General features: G+C 45.4%; 1 protein-coding gene across 5 annotated transcripts in view; it reads right to left on the bottom strand.

Annotated features, from left to right (window-relative positions):
• Positions 1 to 17,729, bottom strand: part of epha7 (EPH receptor A7) — a 252,466-nt gene extending 234,737 nt beyond the window's left edge. For 3 of the 5 annotated variants that reach the window (XM_062980622.1, XM_062980628.1, XM_062980634.1), the window contains exons 1-2: positions 17,336 to 17,726; positions 11,030 to 11,094 (exon numbers count right to left, since the gene is read on the bottom strand). In XM_062980622.1, the coding sequence (XP_062836692.1) occupies positions 11,030 to 11,094; positions 17,336 to 17,429 (159 nt within the window). In that variant the 5' untranslated portion in view covers positions 17,430 to 17,726. Of the gene's footprint in view, positions 1 to 11,029; positions 11,095 to 17,335 lie in introns of all 5 variants that reach the window. The other 2 variants (XM_062980639.1, XM_062980646.1) reach the window with 2 other exon arrangements.
• Between the last annotated feature and the right edge of the window lie 1,886 nt (positions 17,730 to 19,615).

Below are 19,615 nucleotides of genomic sequence, written 5' to 3'. Positions count from 1 at the left end.
TAATGGGAAGCGGGGGTGCTGAAAAGCGCCCCCGCCACCGGCCCCGCCTCCTGCGCCCTGGCCCCGCCCAGCGTGCCCTGGCCCCGCCTCCCACGCTGCGTGGGAGGCGGGGCCTGGGCGATTAGTGAGGGGGGCGGGGCCACAGTTGGCCCCGCCCCCCCCGCCCAGCGTGCCCTGGCCCCGCCTCCCACGCTGCGTGGGAGGCGGGGCCAAGGCACGCTGGGCGGGGGGGAGCGGCGTCAGAGCTGGCTCCGCCTCCGCTACTCCCGCTCGCCCGTCTGGCCTTTCCTAGCAGGCCAGAAAGCAGCGGAGGTCCCTCCAGGCCGCGATTGCGGCCTGGAGGGACCTCCACTGCTTTCTGGCCTGCTAGAAAAGGCCAGACGGGCGAGCGGGAGTAGCGTGAAAGCGGGGCCAGCTCTGGCGCCGCCCCCCCCGCCCAGCGTGCCCTGGCCCCGCCTCCCACGCAGCGTGGGAGGCGGGGCCAAGGCACGCTGGGCGGGGGGGGGAGCGGCGTCAGAGCTGGCTCCGCCTCCGCTACTCCCGCTCGCCCGTCTGGCCTTTCCTAGCAGGCCAGACTGCAGCGGAGGTCCCTGTAGGCCGCGATTGCGGCCTGCAGTGACCTCCGCTGCAATCTGGCCAGCTAGAAAAGGCCAGACGGGCCAGGGCGCACTGGGCGGGAGGCGGGGCACCGTCAGGGCGGTGCCCCGCCTCCCGCCCAGCCTGACGGCGCCCCCCCGGGCCTGCGCCCGAGGCGGCGGCGTCAGGTGCCTCAATAGTGGGGCCGGCCCTGGTCAGGATGCTAACTGGGGCTGGCTACAGGGAGCAGAGAACCCCCCTGATGTAGCACCTCCACTGGCTGCTAGTTTGTTTAAAGGCACAAAGTGCTGGTTGTGATCTTTAAAGCCATAGATGGCTCAGGTCCAGGCTATTTTTCTGACTGCATCCCCTTGTATAAACCTTCCTGGGCCCTGAGATCTTTGGGAGAAGCCCTTCTCTCAGTCTCACCTCCATCTGCCTCTCGACTCCGGATCTCCCTGCCCACGGAAGCCAGAATGGCCCCTTCCCTGCTATCCTTCCAGCAGCAGGATAAAACCTTTTTATTCAGGCAGGCTTTTAAAGGAGGTTTTTAAGATCAAGTCAGGAGGTGCTGTGCTTTTAGCTTTGATGTGATGACCCATGGGCCTTGTAGTCCTGCTCAGGACATTGTAATTCCTGATGAAGATGAAAACTTGGGTTTTTTACCTTCCCAGTCTGAACTGGATTCCTCTCAGCCAGATCTTTCCCAGGCAGATCTGGGAACCTTGCACCTGCAGGAAAGTTGTCTCCCAGAAGTATGTCAAACAAGCCCAGAGCCTACTTCTCCCGTATTCTTGCGCCGGGAGTTTTGTAAACAACAGAGAAGTTTGGATTCAGCTTCGCGCAGGAGTGCGAGGATTGCAGCTAAGAATGTGGCCAATTAAGACTGCTTCTCGTGAGAATCTTTGGGGAGTCTCACATCTGGTCTCAGAGTTAGCTTTCGGTTCTGATTCCCAGAGAACTGCTTCGGCGGGAAGCTAGACTCTATTTAGGTGTTTTACCCGCGTAGTAACTTCGCGGAGTCAATTCGTCAGCCTACGGAGCGAGTTGTGTCTGGACAGCGCGCTCCGATTCAAGCCTCGCTCCTGCTCAAGCCTTGCCTTGCTATCCAGCCTTCGCCTTGCTTCCCAGCCTTTGTTTATCTACGGACTTTGCCTTGTTTCCCAGGATCAATCCTTGCCTTGTTCCACGGATTTTATCAAGTTATTCCACGGACCTTGTTCTTGTTCTTAGTTACCTTGTTCCACGTTCAAGCCTTGTTTCAAGTATCAAGTTATTTCCTAGCCTCGCTCAAGTTTCATGGACTAAAGGACCTTGTCATCTCCCCTCACTTTGCTTGGCAAAGTGAGTGTTTCGGTTATTGGATTACAACTTTGGACCTTAATATTTCTTATTGGACATTGCTTTTTTGGACTAATTCTGACCTTTCCTGAAAGGTCTAATTCTGGACTATTTTCTACACTTGTTTTTATTAACTTTATATATTCCTACAATAAAGATATTAGATAGATTCTGGCCTCTGTGTATGGTTATTGGTGCTCTGCAGCCTGGGTCGTGACAGTTTGACTCCGCCACCCTAAGCACCAATTAACCACGGCCAGAATGTCTACCGGAGTCGTACCTGGGCCGAGCGGCCAGCCGATTACCTACACCATCGACAAGGAAGAGGTGGACCGAATCCGTGATAAGCTCAATGCACAGGATGGAGAAATAAGGGGTTTGAAGGAACGCGGAGTTCGTCTTCCGGCCATGGCGTTGCCAACCAAGTTTACTGGAGAAGCTTCTAAGGTTCATGTCTTCCGTCGCCAATGTCAAGCTTATCTGGAGGCCCGTGCTGCCGAGTTTCCCCAAGAAGACATCAAAGTGGCATGGGTTTACAGTCTTCTAGACGGGCCAGCGGCCAGCTGGGCGACGGCACTGTTCGACCAAGCCTCTCCACACCTAAGATCAGCGCAACACTTCTTGGACCACCTCAAGGAGACTTGGGGAATCGAGGACAATTTGGAGGCAGCCGGTCACAAACTCCGTCGCCTTTTCCAAGGAGACAGACCTATGTCTCAGTATATAGCCGAGTTCCGAGTGCTGGCCCACAACACCGGCTGGAACGATGTAGCCCTCAGGGGACAATTCCGGGAGGGTCTCAACATTGAAATGCTGGAAGAAATCTCCAAGGTGGATCCTCCCCAGACCCTCGAGGCACTCATTGATCAATGTTTACGGGCTGAAGTCATGATTGCCAACAGGAAACAGTGGGTTCGAGGCCAGGGCAGTAGAGCCGGGGCAAAACCCCCCGCTCCCGCCAGCGTTCAGCCACGTCCGGTGTGGAGACCCCCACCGCCAACCCCATACCCCAGAGGAGGCGAGGAGGTGCCGATGCAGTTGGGCAATGTGCGTCCCAGACTAGATGCCGCCGAGAAGGCCCGTCGTCAACGCTTAAACCTCTGCTGGTACTGCGGGAACGGGGGCCACTTCGCCAGAGAGTGCCCAGCCAAAGGGAAGCCTGCCGCCCGTCTTGCGGCGGCGTCCTCCACGGAGACGAAGGCGTCTGAGCCGACTGGCACACAGCCGGCGGGGGAAGCCAACGACCGGGTGTAGAGGGGCTCGCCAACCCGGTCAAAAAATCCATCCAAGAGCCGCCAACCGGGGTCCTGTTCCTTCTCGTGGTCACATTATGGTCAGCAAAAAGGGGACCCGTCATGATCCACGCCATGATAGACTCTGGAGCTACCAACAATTTCATCGATAGAGAGTATGCCGACTCTCTGGGATTACAATATCATGATTTCAAGAATGCCCGTGTGGTGCAAGCCATAGACGGCCGTCCCCTCAAGACGGGCCCCGTAAGTCAGTGGTCGGAACCCACCAGGATGTGGATAAGGGAACATATGGAAGAGATTTCCTTCTTTGTTACCGAGGTCCCCCATTTCCCTGTGATTTTGGGAATTCCATGGCTGACTCTCCACGACCCTAACATCTCCTGGTCCAACAGAGAACTGCAGTTTGCTTCACCGTACTGCCAAAACCATTGCCTCGTAGCCAAGGTATGCCATGCCACAGACACCGAGCCCATCATCACCTTGCCAAAGAAGTACTCCGAGTATTGGGATGTATTCAATGAGAAAGAAGCCGAAAAATTACCCCCGCATAGACCTTATGACTGTGCCATTGACTTGGTGGAGGGGGCCCCGATCCCGCGAGGGCATCTCTACTCCCTGACTGAACCAGAGCAAGAAGCTCTCAGGGAATTCCTAGAGACAAACCTTCGCAAGGGATTCATCAGACCCTCTCAATCCCCAGCCGCCTCCCCAGTGATGTTTGTGAAGAAGAAGTCAGGGGAACTACGCTTGGTGGTGGACTACAGAGCATTGAACAATATCACCAAGCGGAACAGCTATCCCCTGCCTTTAATCTCGGATCTACTGGATCGGCTTCGAGGAGCCAAGGTTTACACCAAGCTGGATCTTCGGGGGGCTTACAACTTAGTTCGCATCAGGGAAGGGGACGAGTGGAAGACCGCCTTCCAGACCAAATTCGGATTATTTGAGTCCCGAGTTATGAATTTCGGTTTATGCGGAGCCCCCGCAACGTTCCAGCATTTTGTCAATGACATTTTTCAGGACTATCTAGACAGGTTCTTGATAATCTACCTGGACGATTTTTTGGTGTTTTCCAGATCACAATCAGAACATGAGAACCACGTCAAAATGGTGTTACAACGATTGCGGGATCATGGACTTTATGCCAAGCTGGAAAAATGCGCTTTTGATCTACAAGAGGTAGATTTCCTTGGTTACCGCATCTCGCCTCTAGGGCTTTCCATGGATCCAGCCAAAGTTTCAGCAGTATTGGAATGGCGGGCGCCAACTAACAAGAAAGAGGTGCAGCGTTTCTTGGGGTTCGCGAACTACTACCGCAAGTTCATTCCAGATTTTGCCCGCTGGTCCGACCCCATCACTAGCTGCATCCGTGGAAAGCAGCCTTTCCGCTGGACTGATCAAGCAGAGAAAGGGTTCCAGCAACTAAAGAAACTATTCACCTCCCAGCCAATTCTACAGCACCCAAATCCTGGAACCCCTTTTGTGGTGCAAGCGGACGCCTCTGATGTGGCAATTGGGGCTGTACTCTTACAACCGGTGGGAGATCACCTCCACCCCTGTGCCTTTTATTCTCGTCAACTAACCACACCAGAGAGGAATTACACCATTTGGGAAAAAGAACTACTGGCCATAAAGGCAGCCTTTGAAACTTGGAGACATTGGCTAGAAGGGGCCAAATTTCCCATTGAAGTCCACACTGATCATCGTAATCTAGAACATCTAAGAACTGCCCGCAAACTAAATCAGAGGCAGCAACGTTGGGCTTTATTCTTTGAACGTTTCAACTTCCAGATCCATTATGTGACCCCAGCCCAAACCAAGCAAGCAGACGCCCTGTCACGTAAACCGGAATACGCTGCAGGACGCAAGGAGACCTTTGAATCCCAACTGCTACAACCTGAGAACTTTGCCACGCTCACGGTGGGGAACACCAAATCCATTCCCATTGGTTCAACTTCCCCTACTCCAGGACCCATCTGTGCTCAAGAAATCAGGGCTAGTCAGCAAGCAGATACCTGGGCGCAGGACCAACTTCGCCAAGGTCTGCATTTCCCCTTTTCGCTTAAAGATGGGCTGCTCTGCTATAGAAATCATGTTTATATCCCACCCGGACCGGGCAGGGAAAAAGCGCTTCGTCTGTGTCATGACTGCAAACCAGCAGGACACTTCGGACTATTTAAAACTATGCATTTGATCCTAAGGGATTTTTGGTGGCCCAAGATCCGCAAGGATGTGGAAAAATATGTCAACACCTGCCCAGTATGCCAGCGCTCCAAGATACGAAGGGAGAAGCCCGCAGGGCTTTTACACCCCCTTCCTACCCCATCTCGCCCATGGGAAATAATTTCCGCGGATTTCATCACTGACCTACCACCTTCCTGTGGATTCACCACGATCTTAGTGGTGGTGGACCTATTCACCAAGTTAGCCCATTTCATTCCCTGCGAAGGCCTCCCCACGGCCAAGGAAACTGCGGATCTATTTCTTCAACATGTCTTCAGACTACATGGATTGCCCAAGAGTTTAGTCACAGACCGTGGATCTCAATTCACCTCTCGTTTTTGGAAGGCACTACAAAAACTATTGGGCATAGACTCTCGCTTATCTTCAGCTCATCATCCCCAAACAGATGGGCAAACGGAGCGCACCAATGCCACTTTGGAGCAGTATCTTCGCTGTTATGTAAACTATCAACAGGACAATTGGGCTTCTCTGTTACCACTGTCTGAGTTTGCCTACAACAATGGAGTTCAAGCTTCTACAAAAGAAACGCCGTTCTTTGCAAACTACGGCTTCCATCCACGTTTCTTTCCCCCTGTCATTGAAACTTCAGAGGTTCCCGCAGCAGAGGATTGGCTGCAGGAACTCACAGCGGTGCAACAACTTTTGCTCCAGCAACTGGACCAAGCCAAGGAGGACTATAAACGCCACGCTGACAAACATCGCCAGCCGGGCCCCGAAATCAAGGTAGGAGATCGGGTTTTCCTGTCCACTCGCTTTCTACCCTCCCACCGCCCTTGCCGGAAGTTAGATGCCCGTTTCATTGGTCCCTATCCAGTGGTGGCGCAATTAAACCCCGTGACTTTCAAACTCCAACTTCCGCGTTCAATGCGCATTCACCCAGTGTTTCACCGTTCCCTGCTCCTTCCGGCGGATGGTGTGCGACCTGATACAGACCAACCGGCCCCCCCTCCTGTTTTGATGAATGGGGAGGAGGAGTTCGAGGTTGAGGACATTTTGGATTCTCGCTTTCACCGCCGCCGCCTACAATATCTCATTGACTGGGTGGGTTTTGGCCCTGAGGAACGCTCTTGGGAAGACGCCTCCACAGTCCATGCCCCTGATCTAACCCGTCGCTTTCATCAGACCTATCCCACCAAACCGCGACCTCGCGCCTCGGGGAGAGGGCCCCAGTTTGGGAGGGGCCTTGAGGAGGGGGATAGTGTGATGACCCATGGGCCTTGTAGTCCTGCTCAGGACATTGTAATTCCTGATGAAGATGAAAACTTGGGTTTTTTACCTTCCCAGTCTGAACTGGATTCCTCTCAGCCAGATCTTTCCCAGGCAGATCTGGGAACCTTGCACCTGCAGGAAAGTTGTCTCCCAGAAGTATGTCAAACAAGCCCAGAGCCTACTTCTCCCGTATTCTTGCGCCGGGAGTTTTGTAAACAACAGAGAAGTTTGGATTCAGCTTCGCGCAGGAGTGCGAGGAGTGCAGCTAAGAATGTGGCCAATTAAGACTGCTTCTCGTGAGAATCTTTGGGGAGTCTCACATCTGGTCTCAGAGTTAGCTTTCGGTTCTGATTCCCAGAGAACTGCTTCGGCGGGAAGCTAGACTCTATTTAGGTGTTTTACCCGCGTAGTAACTTCGCGGAGTCAATTCGTCAGCCTACGGAGCGAGTTGTGTCTGGACAGCGCGCTCCGATTCAAGCCTCGCTCCTGCTCAAGCCTTGCCTTGCTATCCAGCCTTCGCCTTGCTTCCCAGCCTTTGTTTATCTACGGACTTTGCCTTGTTTTCCAGGATCAATCCTTGCCTTGTTCCACGGATTTTATCAAGTTATTCCACGGACCTTGTTCTTGTTCTTAGTTACCTTGTTCCACGTTCAAGCCTTGTTTCAAGTATCAAGTTATTTCCTAGCCTCGCTCAAGTTTCATGGACTAAAGGACCTTGTCATCTCCCCTCACTTTGCTTGGCAAAGTGAGTGTTTCGGTTATTGGATTACAACTTTGGACCTTAATATTTCTTATTGGACATTGCTTTTTTGGACTAATTCTGACCTTTCCTGAAAGGTCTAATTCTGGACTATTTTCTACACTTGTTTTTATTAACTTTATATATTCCTACAATAAAGATATTAGATAGATTCTGGCCTCTGTGTATGGTTATTGGTGCTCTGCAGCCTGGGTCGTGACATTTGAATCAGTTTAAGGTATTTTAACTGTTTATTCTTAATAATGTTAATGTTTGTTTATTTTTGGGTTTAAAATTATATTGAATTGATTGCAAATCACTTTTTGCCTAATTTGTAGAGAGAAAAAGTGGGGTACAAATAAACATAACTATAAACATCATAATAATAAACATAAACATAAACATAAACATAATAATAATAATAATAATAATAATAATAATAATAATAATGACAACAGTGCATCTGGTTGTACAGCCACATGCAAAAAGAACCAAAGTCATTTACCACTTGTGTAAGACCAAAACCGGGTTCTCCCATAAGCAGATAATTACTTGTTTGCTATTAGTTGTTTGCTGTTATTGACTCAGCTGTTTCACTATTATGGAAGGCAAGTACTAAGAGAGAGGCTGGCTCACTAAGCTCAAAGTCATAAAGCACATAATAGTTCACAAGCCTATTTGACAGCAAATGAGATCATTTTAGTGTTGGTCCAGTGCTCTTAAGTAAAGCAGGCATTGATAAATTGATGCTAGGACTTATTAGCACAAAATATATTATGGTTTTATTATAATGTATTACGGTTGTAAATGATGAAATCCACAGAAGTAATAAATACAAAAATGCATTTTAAAGTACTGCAGTTTTTATGTTACAATATGTATGATACAGCATGTACTTAATGAAACACACCATGCCCTTTGAAATATTTGCCTATTGAAATATAATATTCCCCTGTACAAAAAAATGAAACACATGTGAAGATCCATTATACTAAATCAGACCTTTGGTCTACTAGTGCAGCATTGTCTAATCTGTTTCTTAGTTTTGCTGAGATCTTTTCAACTGGATATACTAAAAACAGATTCTGGTACCTTTGATACTCAAAGCATATGTTCTCCCACTGAGCGATGGCCTTATTACTTTACAAATCTAGTCCTTTGCTTTCCTCAACACACATATAGATACACTAATATGATATAATATAAGAACCTAAATCCTTTTTAGTGCCATAAAGAGCCATAGTTGTGGAACGTACAAATGCATGCATCTACACTGAAGTAGAGCAAAATCACTCAGTAACCTTAGAAGAGTCTACCTCCTTCTCTTTAATTAAAACTTGTCATACAGAATAAAAGTTAATATTTATATTAACAGAATTAAATGTAGGTACAACTTGGTTTGTAGAACTAATACCTAAATACTAGTCTGATTAGCACTGGATGTCATCATCACCATTAATATGTCAACATTGCCATTACAATTGGAATATTATTTCTTTAGAAATTAAAATGTCCCTAGACACCTCCATATGAAAAACCAAACAAGTTTGGTTGATGCAGGGATTGTGTGCATACATAATTTCATGTTACGTTTATCTGTACATATTTGCAAGATGTATCTAATCAGTTAGGAACTGCTACCTGTAACATATGTTCAGGAAAGACAGCAAGCACTTTACACAGCAGATCTCATTAATATCTTTGGTATTAATATTTATGAATACTGAAATGGGTCTATTATGAAAAGTGCAGTAGTTGGTTTATAAAATATAAAAATAAAACTAATATCAGTGGAGGGCGGTGAACTTTAGCAAATGGCATTCATGTTTGATAAAGTAGTTTTTCAGAAGTCTCAGAAAAAAAACCTAAACTAATTCTACATTTTCATCATCTTTATCTTGAACACATATATGCATATATACACACATATGGTTGTGTGTGTGGGTGTGTGTAGATATATATATATATATACACACACACAGGTATGTGCACACACACATCACATAATAAATGCAGAAATTATTCATTTGGTGGATACCAGTCATGTTTACAGACATTTTGGATGCAACATCCCCCTTAAAAAATATTTAATCAACATTTTAAGTTTGCCACAGTATATTTTTGGAGTTGGCTGCTATCCGAGCACTTTCTTCCTGCTGTTCATTAGCACTGAATTTTTCCTCACTTTGTAATCCATAGGCATGCCTTTATTATCTCACGTCTAGTCTACTACAAATTGTTCTAATACTCTTTTTAAAAGGCTTCCATCAATGCAAAATGTTAATAGCTTAGTTATTACACATTTTAACTATTTAGATCGCATTACACACAAACTGAAAGACTTTAGACTTGCTTCCACCTTATGCTTGGGTGGATTTTATGATCTTGCTTTTGAATAAGACACTTTCGGGTTTTCATTCTTCTGATTTACAGGATTTGTTACACTTTTGTATCCCCACTCAAAGTTCACGCTCTTTTGGTTCCAGATTTCTTTATAAGCTTTGGATTAAGGGCCTGACTGTGCAAATCATTATTCAGAGCCATTCAGAGACGCTACCTGTGTGAGTAAAAATTACTCTAAATAATGGTCAACCCAATTCTCAAACTGCTGTGACAGCAAAAATCTCATTTAAATTAGCTGAACTTCTGGGAGAGAATTTAGACAATATATTACTGTTTAGTGTTTAGACCCACAATATAACTTAACTTCAGAAACTTCCTTTTAATTATAGTCTGTCATTTTCATACTGTTAATTATAAAAAGATTTCCCCATAATCAGATTAAAAACTGAAGACACCAAACTGAATGGATTTAAACCTGAACTGATTAGATAATGAAGTTATTTATGAATTTGATACAAATTGCACAGGATATGTTTGGTTAAGAAAAAAGGAAGTAAATTCCTAAATTCTGGTCTGAGTGATAATACGTTGTACTCAGACGCACCAGATCTTAAATGTCTCCAAAATGTATTTGCTTCTCTCTATAGCCTATAGGTTGGCAAGTTTTAGTTGTTTTGGAAATTTGTTAAATTAAAGAAAATACTTGGTGTGTTTTACAAGCTTGTTCAATAGGATAACATTTTCAAAATCATGAAGTCAAAGCCCATATTCCAAAATAACTACATAAACTTTGATGTAAAAATTAAATATTTTCATATTTTTCTTTTTTTTTTTTTTCATGTCAGGAGCAACCGAAGTTGCTTCTGGAGTGAGAGAATTGGCCGTCTGCAAGGACGTTGCCCAGGGGACGCCCGGATGTTTTGATGTTTTACCATCCTTATGGGAGGCTTCTCTCATGTCCCCGCATGGAGCTGGAGCTGATAGAGGGAGCTCATCCGCACTCTCCCCAGGTGGGATTCGAACCTGGCAACTTTCAGGTCAGCAACCCAACCTTCCAGTCACTTAGTCCACTACGCCATCTGGGGGCTCTATATTTTTCTATGAAAACAGAGAAGTTGTGAATGTGCCACTAAAAATAATGTTTGCATAAATGAAGAGGTGTTTCCTTGTAGTTAGTCTGTGCATGAACTAGGATATTTTTCATGCCTGAAATTTTCAAGCAAATGTTTGTTAAATTTTGGTGGTGAAAAACTGGGCATATCTAATTTTACGATTCTTATGGGGTTTATTTTATGTCATTTGATTTTTATAATATACTTACTCCATTGGGAGGAGAAGAGATCCATTCCAACTCTGTTTGTTGTGCTTTAGAGTCTAACAATATTACTGAAAAAGGAAAAAGAAAAAACACTTGTGTTATACTGGTTTAAGAATGAAAAGGATTCATATTGAAACTACAAAAGAAAGTGCTTTATTTAATCTAAACCTAGGCAGCTATTTGAGCATCTTGAAATACATGTGATACAGTATGCAGGTATAACACAATAGGGAAATGACAGGGACTTAAGTTTGCAATTGATGTATTATAGATTATTATAGCTATAAATATGAGTAGGTATGTTATCTAAGCTTTATTTTAATGTTATTGTGACTTTTAAAATATAAAATATTCACTTAGTTACAACTTCATATGCAATATCAATATAATCATATTAAAAAGCAGTCATGCATATATGTAAAAACATCCTCATACCAGAAGAAATGAGAAAAGCAGTAACATTGTAATAGTCAACTGTATACAAAAATGACACACTATATGTAAAATAAGATTTCATAAAACTATATACTAAAGGTGCATATTTTTACCAACAAGTAGCATGCATGCAAAATATATTAGCTTTTCTTAATTGCAGCCCTATAATCAAATATTTAAAAAGCTGTGTATATGAACTACCAGATTAAGACTTCTAAAATATTTACATTATTTCTCACATTTACACCTCTATTTCAGTAGAAAAACTGGCAAGAGCTGGATACAAATTATGTAGTTATCACAAGCAAACTGTTCTGACTCGTACTCCCTTAGGTACGCATAGAAAACACAAAAGGGCCCATACATGAATAACAGTACACATCTCTGACATTTTACTGAATAAGAGGAGCATTAAATATGGTTGGAAAGTTCTGGTTGCACATTAGGTACATCATAATACTTCTTTATTAGTCAGTGGAAATTGTAGATTATGTAATTAAGCATGATTTCCAACAGGATCCCTTTTTTAGCCATGAATAAAACCTTGGACTTTTATTTACTGAGATCTTGCTACAATTCGTGAATATACCATATTTAAAAAAGAAAAATAAGATTTACGTGTTTTTAAAGAGCCCAATTAATATAAAAAGATGATTCAGTTCCTAGTTCTCAAAACAATTGTTTAAAATCAATTTGATTAAGTCAATTCCATTAGAATTCCATTACAATTATCCATGTGTGTAAGCTTAAAAGATCTGAATAACATTGAAAACTTATCCATTCATACTTGGAGGACTGCAAGGATGCCATACCTTCCTTCATAACTGAAAATATATGTTCCTTAAATGTTGTCTAATTTTATGACACACCTCCCTCATTATGTTCCATGATTGCTATATAATTAACTAAAGAGCCCAATCGCCTGTTCATGCAAACGTTCCACTGTTGAGAAATTCCCTAACTACCAAAGAAGGGAAAATAAAGGATTGCAGCTCTGGACTACAAACATTTAAATTTTAAAAAGGAGGGTCTTGTGTCTTCTCACTCAAAATGTTCAGACTGTATTCAAAACTTTAAATAGCTTTCAATTTAATTGTCTCATTAAATTATTTAATTAATTAGCCCGAGTATCGAAGGGACCTCAGCTAATCATGTACCTAACTGGGAGTTGATAGGTGCTGTGTACTGACTTACTAATTATAGGCCATACTGATAAAAAAAAGCCATCATGCATGCTTAATAACACCTCCACGTCTATATCGATATTTCCACCACTTAAAAGGTGTAATTCTGTAATTACCCTAAACATGTCCAGTGGCACCCAAACATCCTACATGATAAGCAAAATTTAAGGAAAGGGGCTACTCTGTGTGTGTGTAATATACACATATATTTATACACACACACACACACACACATGTATATGTATATTGTTACCAGATGGTTTATAAAACTCTTCTGACAATACTTAGCTATGAAAAAAAAAACAATGTTCAGTGAAACAAAAACAAAAAACCACTTTCCCATGTGTTAAAGGGCCCTTTTATTCAGAGCAAACCATTTTTGCTAGTGATCTAAACATGGGCTTCCCCATAATATCTATGTATTTCAGTAAAATAAGTTCCATCATTCCTCTGATCCAGATTAAACCAAGTCAGCAAAAAGTGAAAGTTTTAGAAGCACTACTAAAGTGTGCAGGGCATTAGTCAATCCAAGCTTTTTTAAGGAAAAGGAAATGGACCTACTAGTGAACAGCTCAATAATTTAAAAAGAAACAGAGCTGAACTTTTATCCCTTTCCAAACTTAAAACTAGCAACAATAACATCCTTAAAGATTCCCAAGAAACTGTTGCCTAGTGCCATCTTTGTTTTGTCCTGGAAACTTATATACCTTTTGCTTGCTTTAATCAGCCATTTAGTCCATTTTGACTTATCATGTTTTTTTCCCTTTGAAGATAAGATTGATGTTTTTTCTCCTCTAAGCCTCTCATAATTACAGAAATAAAAAGCAGTGTCAAGGGAAATACCCAACAAATATTTTGGTAGATGTTATGATCTATATATAGATTTCAACTCATTTCCCCTCAAACACACACACTTTTTGCTCTCAGATCTGACTGGCTCCAACCTAATGGGCAGCCGTACCATCTGTTTTGGCTCAGGCGTGCTCCAATTCTCTGCAGCCTCGGCCTGGGTTGAGTAATGAAGACAAACAAATAACAATCAGAGGAAGGAGACGACATCCATCCTCAGATGAGGGAAGCTTCTGCTGCCAACTTTGTTCTCTTGGTCTCAAAGGTGCCACTAAATCCCTTTGAGCACAAACAGAAAGGACAGCATCGGTGGAGTGTGCCCCATAGGGCTGTCTTTGCAGGTTCTCTTAGCAGGGCTGTCTCTGACAAGATGGGTCTGCAGTTAAGGGGCGTCACTTTGCACATGGTCAAAAGCACTCTCTGCCTCCTAGGCCTTGGGTTTAAAACCAGGCTAAGGACAAAAGCCTCACATGGGGAACAAAGAGAGCCCTGCTCATCCATGGCTGCAGTTCTCAGCTACTCTGAGGAAGAGGGAGGAGAAATTTGAAGAACTTGGGGCATTCCTTTGCAAGGAGAGAAAATTAAGAGGAAAGGGGTGGAATACTTATTTCTCCCATTTGCAGACTGGCTTGGAAAAGGCAGAGACATCTTGCCTTCCCTGTTTTCCCATCGAGGAAGAGTGAGACCTTGGACACATCTACATTGCAACATCAATGCAGTTTGACACCTCTTGAACTGCCAGGAGTCCTGGATGTTGTTGTTTGGTGAGATATCCACACTCTTTGGCAGAGAAGGCTAAAGACCTTAGAAAATGACAACCCCAGGATTTCACAGCATGGGACCATGGCAGATGAAGTGGCGTCAAACTGCATTAATTCCATAATGTAAATGTGCCCCATTTCTCCTCCATGGATGAAGGAAGGCTTGTAGGGAGAGCTTCTCTTGCTCCTTGGCTCAGGTTGCTCAGAAGCCCCTCCGGACACATACATGCACAACACATACACACTGATTTGTATTATTACTGCAATTATTAACATGTAAATACATATAATATTGTGTTTAGACCAATGTCAAGGGTCTACTACTGAGGAGACCTGCCCTTCAAGAGCTTTCTTTGCCTCAAGAAGAGCCTCCTCTCATTGTCTCTCTTAAGGGAGAAAAGGTGCCGGCTTTGGTCTCTTTCCCTCCCCTCAGAATAGGGCATTCCTCCCTCTCTCTTGAAGCGCCCAAACAGTCCAGTCCCTCTCTCCCAGAGGAAGGAGGGCAGATGAGCCAAGGGTGTGCCTACACTGTAAAATTAGCAGTTTGACACCACTTTAGCTGCTGTGGAAATTTGCGAGTTTAGTTTGGTGGCACAGAATCCAGCCCTCCTCGCCTGACTCCCGGGTGGCTTCCCTGAGAGGAGGGGCCATCTACACTGGGGAGTGAATACAGTTTAACTCCCTGGCCTCAATGATTGGGCCCCTAGGTGTGCTGTTACAAGGTCTTTAGCCTTCTCTCTCTGCAGCCTCCACAACAAAGTGGGGCCAAACTGCATGCATTGTTCAATGTAGATGAGAGGAGCAAGGCGCCTCCTAGGAAAGTTGGGTCGCCTCATGTATGCTACAGAAACACATCTACACCTTTCTTGGCTTTTCCCTCCACTTTGCCAGATCCAAAGCCTATGGCAACATTCACACTTGCCTCAAACAGACAAGAATTCTTTCTCTCACCCTGGACTTTCCACAGATATATAAACCCCACTTGCCTAGTTTCCAACAGACCTCACAACCTGTGGGCGAAATGTTTGGAGAGAATGCTTCTGGAACATGGCCATACAGCTCGGAAAACTCACAGCAACCCCATGAGTGCCGTTTGACACCACTTGATCCGCCAAGACTGGGTGCTATGGAATCAGGGGCGCTGGGTTTAACAGACAAGGGACAAGGACCTTGTAGAACCACAACTCCCGTGACTGGGTGGCGGTGGAAGCGGTGCCAAAACTGCGTTGATTCCAGCGTAGCACAGGCTTGGGCAAACTTGGGCCCTCCGGGTGTTTTGGACTTCAACTCCCACAATTCCTAACAGCCTACCGGCTGTTAGGAATTATGGGAGTTGAAGTCCAAAACACCCGGAGGGCCCAAGTTTGCCCAAGCCTGGTGCAGAAGATGCTTCGGCGTGTCGCCTCTCCCTGCACACCCACCCGCCCACGAGCCCTGGCGGCCAAGGCAAAGCTGCTTTGCATCCTCGCCATTCATTCCTGCGGGGTTTCTCCGCCTGCCGCCTCCGTCTTCCCCTTTCCCATCGGATAAACTTTGGGGGTCGGATCGAGCCGGGCGACTCCTTCTCCTGCTTCCACGGAGACGGCGAAGCGCGCCTTTCCCTCCCCATCCATCCTGCATTACCTTCAATGGGGCCAGGACTTCTCTCCCCGAAAGAGGAAAACCTGGCAGATCGAGGGGATCCGTTCATGAGGCAAAGAGGCGTCGTGCAGACACCTATCTTTCCCCCTTTTCTCTTAGATGGGGGGGGGGGGGGGGGGGTTCGGAAAGCCATTCAAGGAGGGAAACGTCTAAATGTTCACCCCTTTTCTAAATATTATAATGCACAAAAGGGAGGAGGGGAGTGTGGATGTATATTCTGCTGCATAGATGGGCACACAGGCTCTGGGCGTATATATATATAATATGTGTGTGTGTGTGTGTGTTAGATACATATATATACACATATACAGGCCAAGAGTTGGGCAAGCGAGGTGCGGATCTAAACATCCCCAAAGAAAGGGAGCCATTGGACTTTTATAACTGTTTGTATGATAACTATCCCCTCCGCAGTCCTGGATAGGATCTAAAACATACACACACACAAATTATATTATACTAAGATCGACATCCCTGAGATTTTTTTTTTTTAAAAAAAAATCGTGTTAGAAGCGACTTGAGAACACACTGCAAGTCTCTTCTGGTGTGAGAGAATTGGCCGTCCACAGAGACGTTCCCCAAAGGACGCCCGGATGCGTTCGCTGGGAGGCTTCTCTTATGTTCCCGCAAGCTAGACGGGAGCTCACCCTGTCTCGCGGATTCGTACCGGCAACCTTCAGGTCAGGACAACCCAACCTTCAGGTCAGCAGTCCAGCCGGCACAAGGGTTTTAACCCATTGCACCACCGCGGCTCCTGCCCGCCGAGATCCTGTTTTCTGTATACAGGACGGATTGATGGGGAGCTGTCTCCCACCAAGGCTAGGAAATCGCTTAAACACCCCCCCCCCCCGCCCCCAACATAAATAAAACTCCAGCATTACTGAGATCATATTTATCTCCGTATGTCTTGCATTTATTGGAAGGGGGTGCCTCGTGTCTCATGCCAGCCAAGGCCACTAAACCTCAGCCTGATCGGGATGGAGATCCTTCACACAGAGACGCTGAGCAATCTCCTGAAACACACACACACAACCATCACGTGCTGATCCTTTTGCAAGCCCTCCCAGAAACGCATCTTCTTTTACAAAAACCCATTTTAACCCCATTCATTTCTATGGGAAGTTTTAAAAAACCGGTTTGGAGGTGGCCCTAGAAGATGAAAGGAGCTTGCACTGGAAAAGATATTTTACATATACACATATACATAGATGGCTGATTGATTGATAGATAGGGACCCATTTTAATCTCATTCATTTCAATGGGAAATTTAAAAAAACAGGTTTGGAGGTGGCCCTAGAAGAAGAAAGAAGCTTGCATTGGAAAAGGTATTTTACATATACAGATAGATAGATGGATAATAAATAGATGGATGCCTTTGCCGCGGAGAAAGCGAGAGGTAAACTTTTCGTTCCCACTCCCAGCAAAACCGCCTTCTTTCTTACCTTCTTTCGCAGCCTGTGCTTCCCCCGTGTGTGCAAAGCGAAGCAGCCAGATGCAACATGAAATAATCCAAGCGAGCCTACTTTGCAAAACCATGGTGCACGAGCTGGCGGTGTTTAAACAGGTCTTAATTAGGGATAGACATAAGAGATCTAGAAGATATATATATATATATATTTATATATATGTATATATGGGGAAATAAAAGACCCCTCGGTGGGTCTTTCTCAGGGCTGGTTGGGGGCGCGCTCTCTCGTTTCGCCCTCTCCCTTCCTTCCTTCCTTCCTTTCCTTCTTTCCTTCTGCTCTTCTCCCTTTGCCTTCTCCTCCGTCTTTGCTGCCTGCGAGTCTCCGACTGCAGACCGGCCGCTCGCGCCACACTCCAATAATATCAATAGGCGCGCGGGAGGGAGGGAGGGGGGGTGAAGGAGGAGGGGCCAAAGCGAGGAGCAACAGCCCGTCCTTCAAGGTGATTGGCAGGGCAGCCCGGCCTAAGAGAAAGCCGAGGCTCGGATGCTAAGGCGACGAATCGCTCTAGCGGCGGAGGCGGGGCTAGGCGGGTTGGCCAATCAGCGCCGAGCGGCGTCGGGTGGCCGCTGGTCCCGGATTCCCCCCTTGTGTCCTTTTTCAGTTTGTGGGAGGAGAGTGAGGCGCTCTGTGGTGCTGTTTAAAAGTGAACTTTTACTCCGAAACGGACGGCTAAAGAACAAACGGCAGTGACACAATCTCTCGCTTCTTATGGGCAGAGGAAAAGGAGGGGGACATCCCTGTCTTTAGTCTGGAAATGTACTCAGATACGCAAAGAAAGCATCCCTGGCAGTTTGAGAAAGGGAGACAGAGAAGGCGTTCGATGTGTTGTCGAAGGCTTTCATGGCCGGATTCATTGAGTTGCTGTAAGTTTTCCGGGCTGTATGGCCATGTTTCAGAAGCATTCTCTCCTGACGTTTCGCCCACGTCTATGGCAGGCATCCTCAGAGGTTATGAGGTCTGTTGGATACTAGACAAGGGAGGTTTATATATCCGTGGAAGGTCCAGGGTGGGAGAAAGAACTCTTGTCTGTTGGAGGCAAGTGTGAATGTTTCAATTGCCCACCTTGATTAGCATTGAATGGCCTTGCAGCTTAAAAGCCTGGCTGATTCCTGCCTGGGGGAATCCTTTGTTGGGAGGTGTTGTTACAGGTTGCCCATCCTTCCTTCATAATCCTGAAATACTCCAGAATCCAGTATTGTAATGTCCACCAAAGAATAGGGACATCGTTGCCTTGTGATGGTCCAATGGACACACAATTGGTCTCCTGCACCAAAATATCAAAAATATGATGCCTAAAATGACCTTCAATCTATGGGTATAAGGTGCATATGAAACAAAACATGAATTTTTAGATGTTAGTTTCTAGGATAACTCATTATGTTCTGTATAATGTGTTTCTCAAAAGTCCAAAATGCATAGCATTTCCGGTACCGAACATTTGGATAAAGAGCATCTTGAGAAAGTCAGGATGAAAATAAAGTAAATACACACTAAAATAAATAAAATACCTCTCTTGTTTGCTCATTTTTTTTCTGAATCTTCTGGAAGGAGGGCATAAAAAGTGAGCCTGATAGGGATTGCCAAACTGTCTGGGGTTCTGTTCTGTGCAATAAACCAAACCAGCCATCTCTGTTTAGTCAATCCTCTTTACTTTTGAGTGAGACACTGAAGTCAGATAGTTGAAAAGGTAAATCAACGTATTCTCTTCAGTCTTCACTGGCAGCTTTGGATGGTACAGGGAGTCGGGATACATGGCTGAATGAGCCCAATCCACTTTGCAGCCCATGGATAAAGACCGTGTAGTTGCTGTTCCAAGGAGGAGCTCTGCCTGGTCTTATCTTTTCTCTCCTGACTTGTGTTGCTGGGTCCAGTCCTTAGCATTATGCCATCCAAAGAGAGAAGACTACTGAGCAGGGAGAAACAGTGGCTGCCCTTCATAGAAGCTGCTTTCCATTGCTCACCAATTCTCTGAATGGCCTAATCCTGCTGTGCCACCCAAATAGCAATAAGCAAATAGAGCTTTTTTTTAAAAAAAAGAAAACTCCCTGGAGGGAAAAATGCATCTAATGTTAGAGAGAGTAGTAACAACACTGCTGTATTCCTGCTCTCTGCCTATCTTTCTCCCGCTCCCTTTCTGTGTGTTGCACAACCGGGAGAAAGGATCAGGCTTGTACCACAGCTTAGTGAGCAAATAGAACAAAGGCAACTTTCAGAAATGATATGCACACAACTGCATCATTCAAGCCCTATCTA

The sequence above is a fragment of the Anolis carolinensis genome, chromosome 1 (assembly GCF_035594765.1).
Source record: "Anolis carolinensis isolate JA03-04 chromosome 1, rAnoCar3.1.pri, whole genome shotgun sequence".
Lineage (NCBI taxonomy): Eukaryota > Metazoa > Chordata > Lepidosauria > Squamata > Dactyloidae > Anolis > Anolis carolinensis.
The sequence above is the reverse complement of the archived record's forward strand: the minus strand, read 5'-3'. Positions and strand labels throughout refer to the sequence as shown.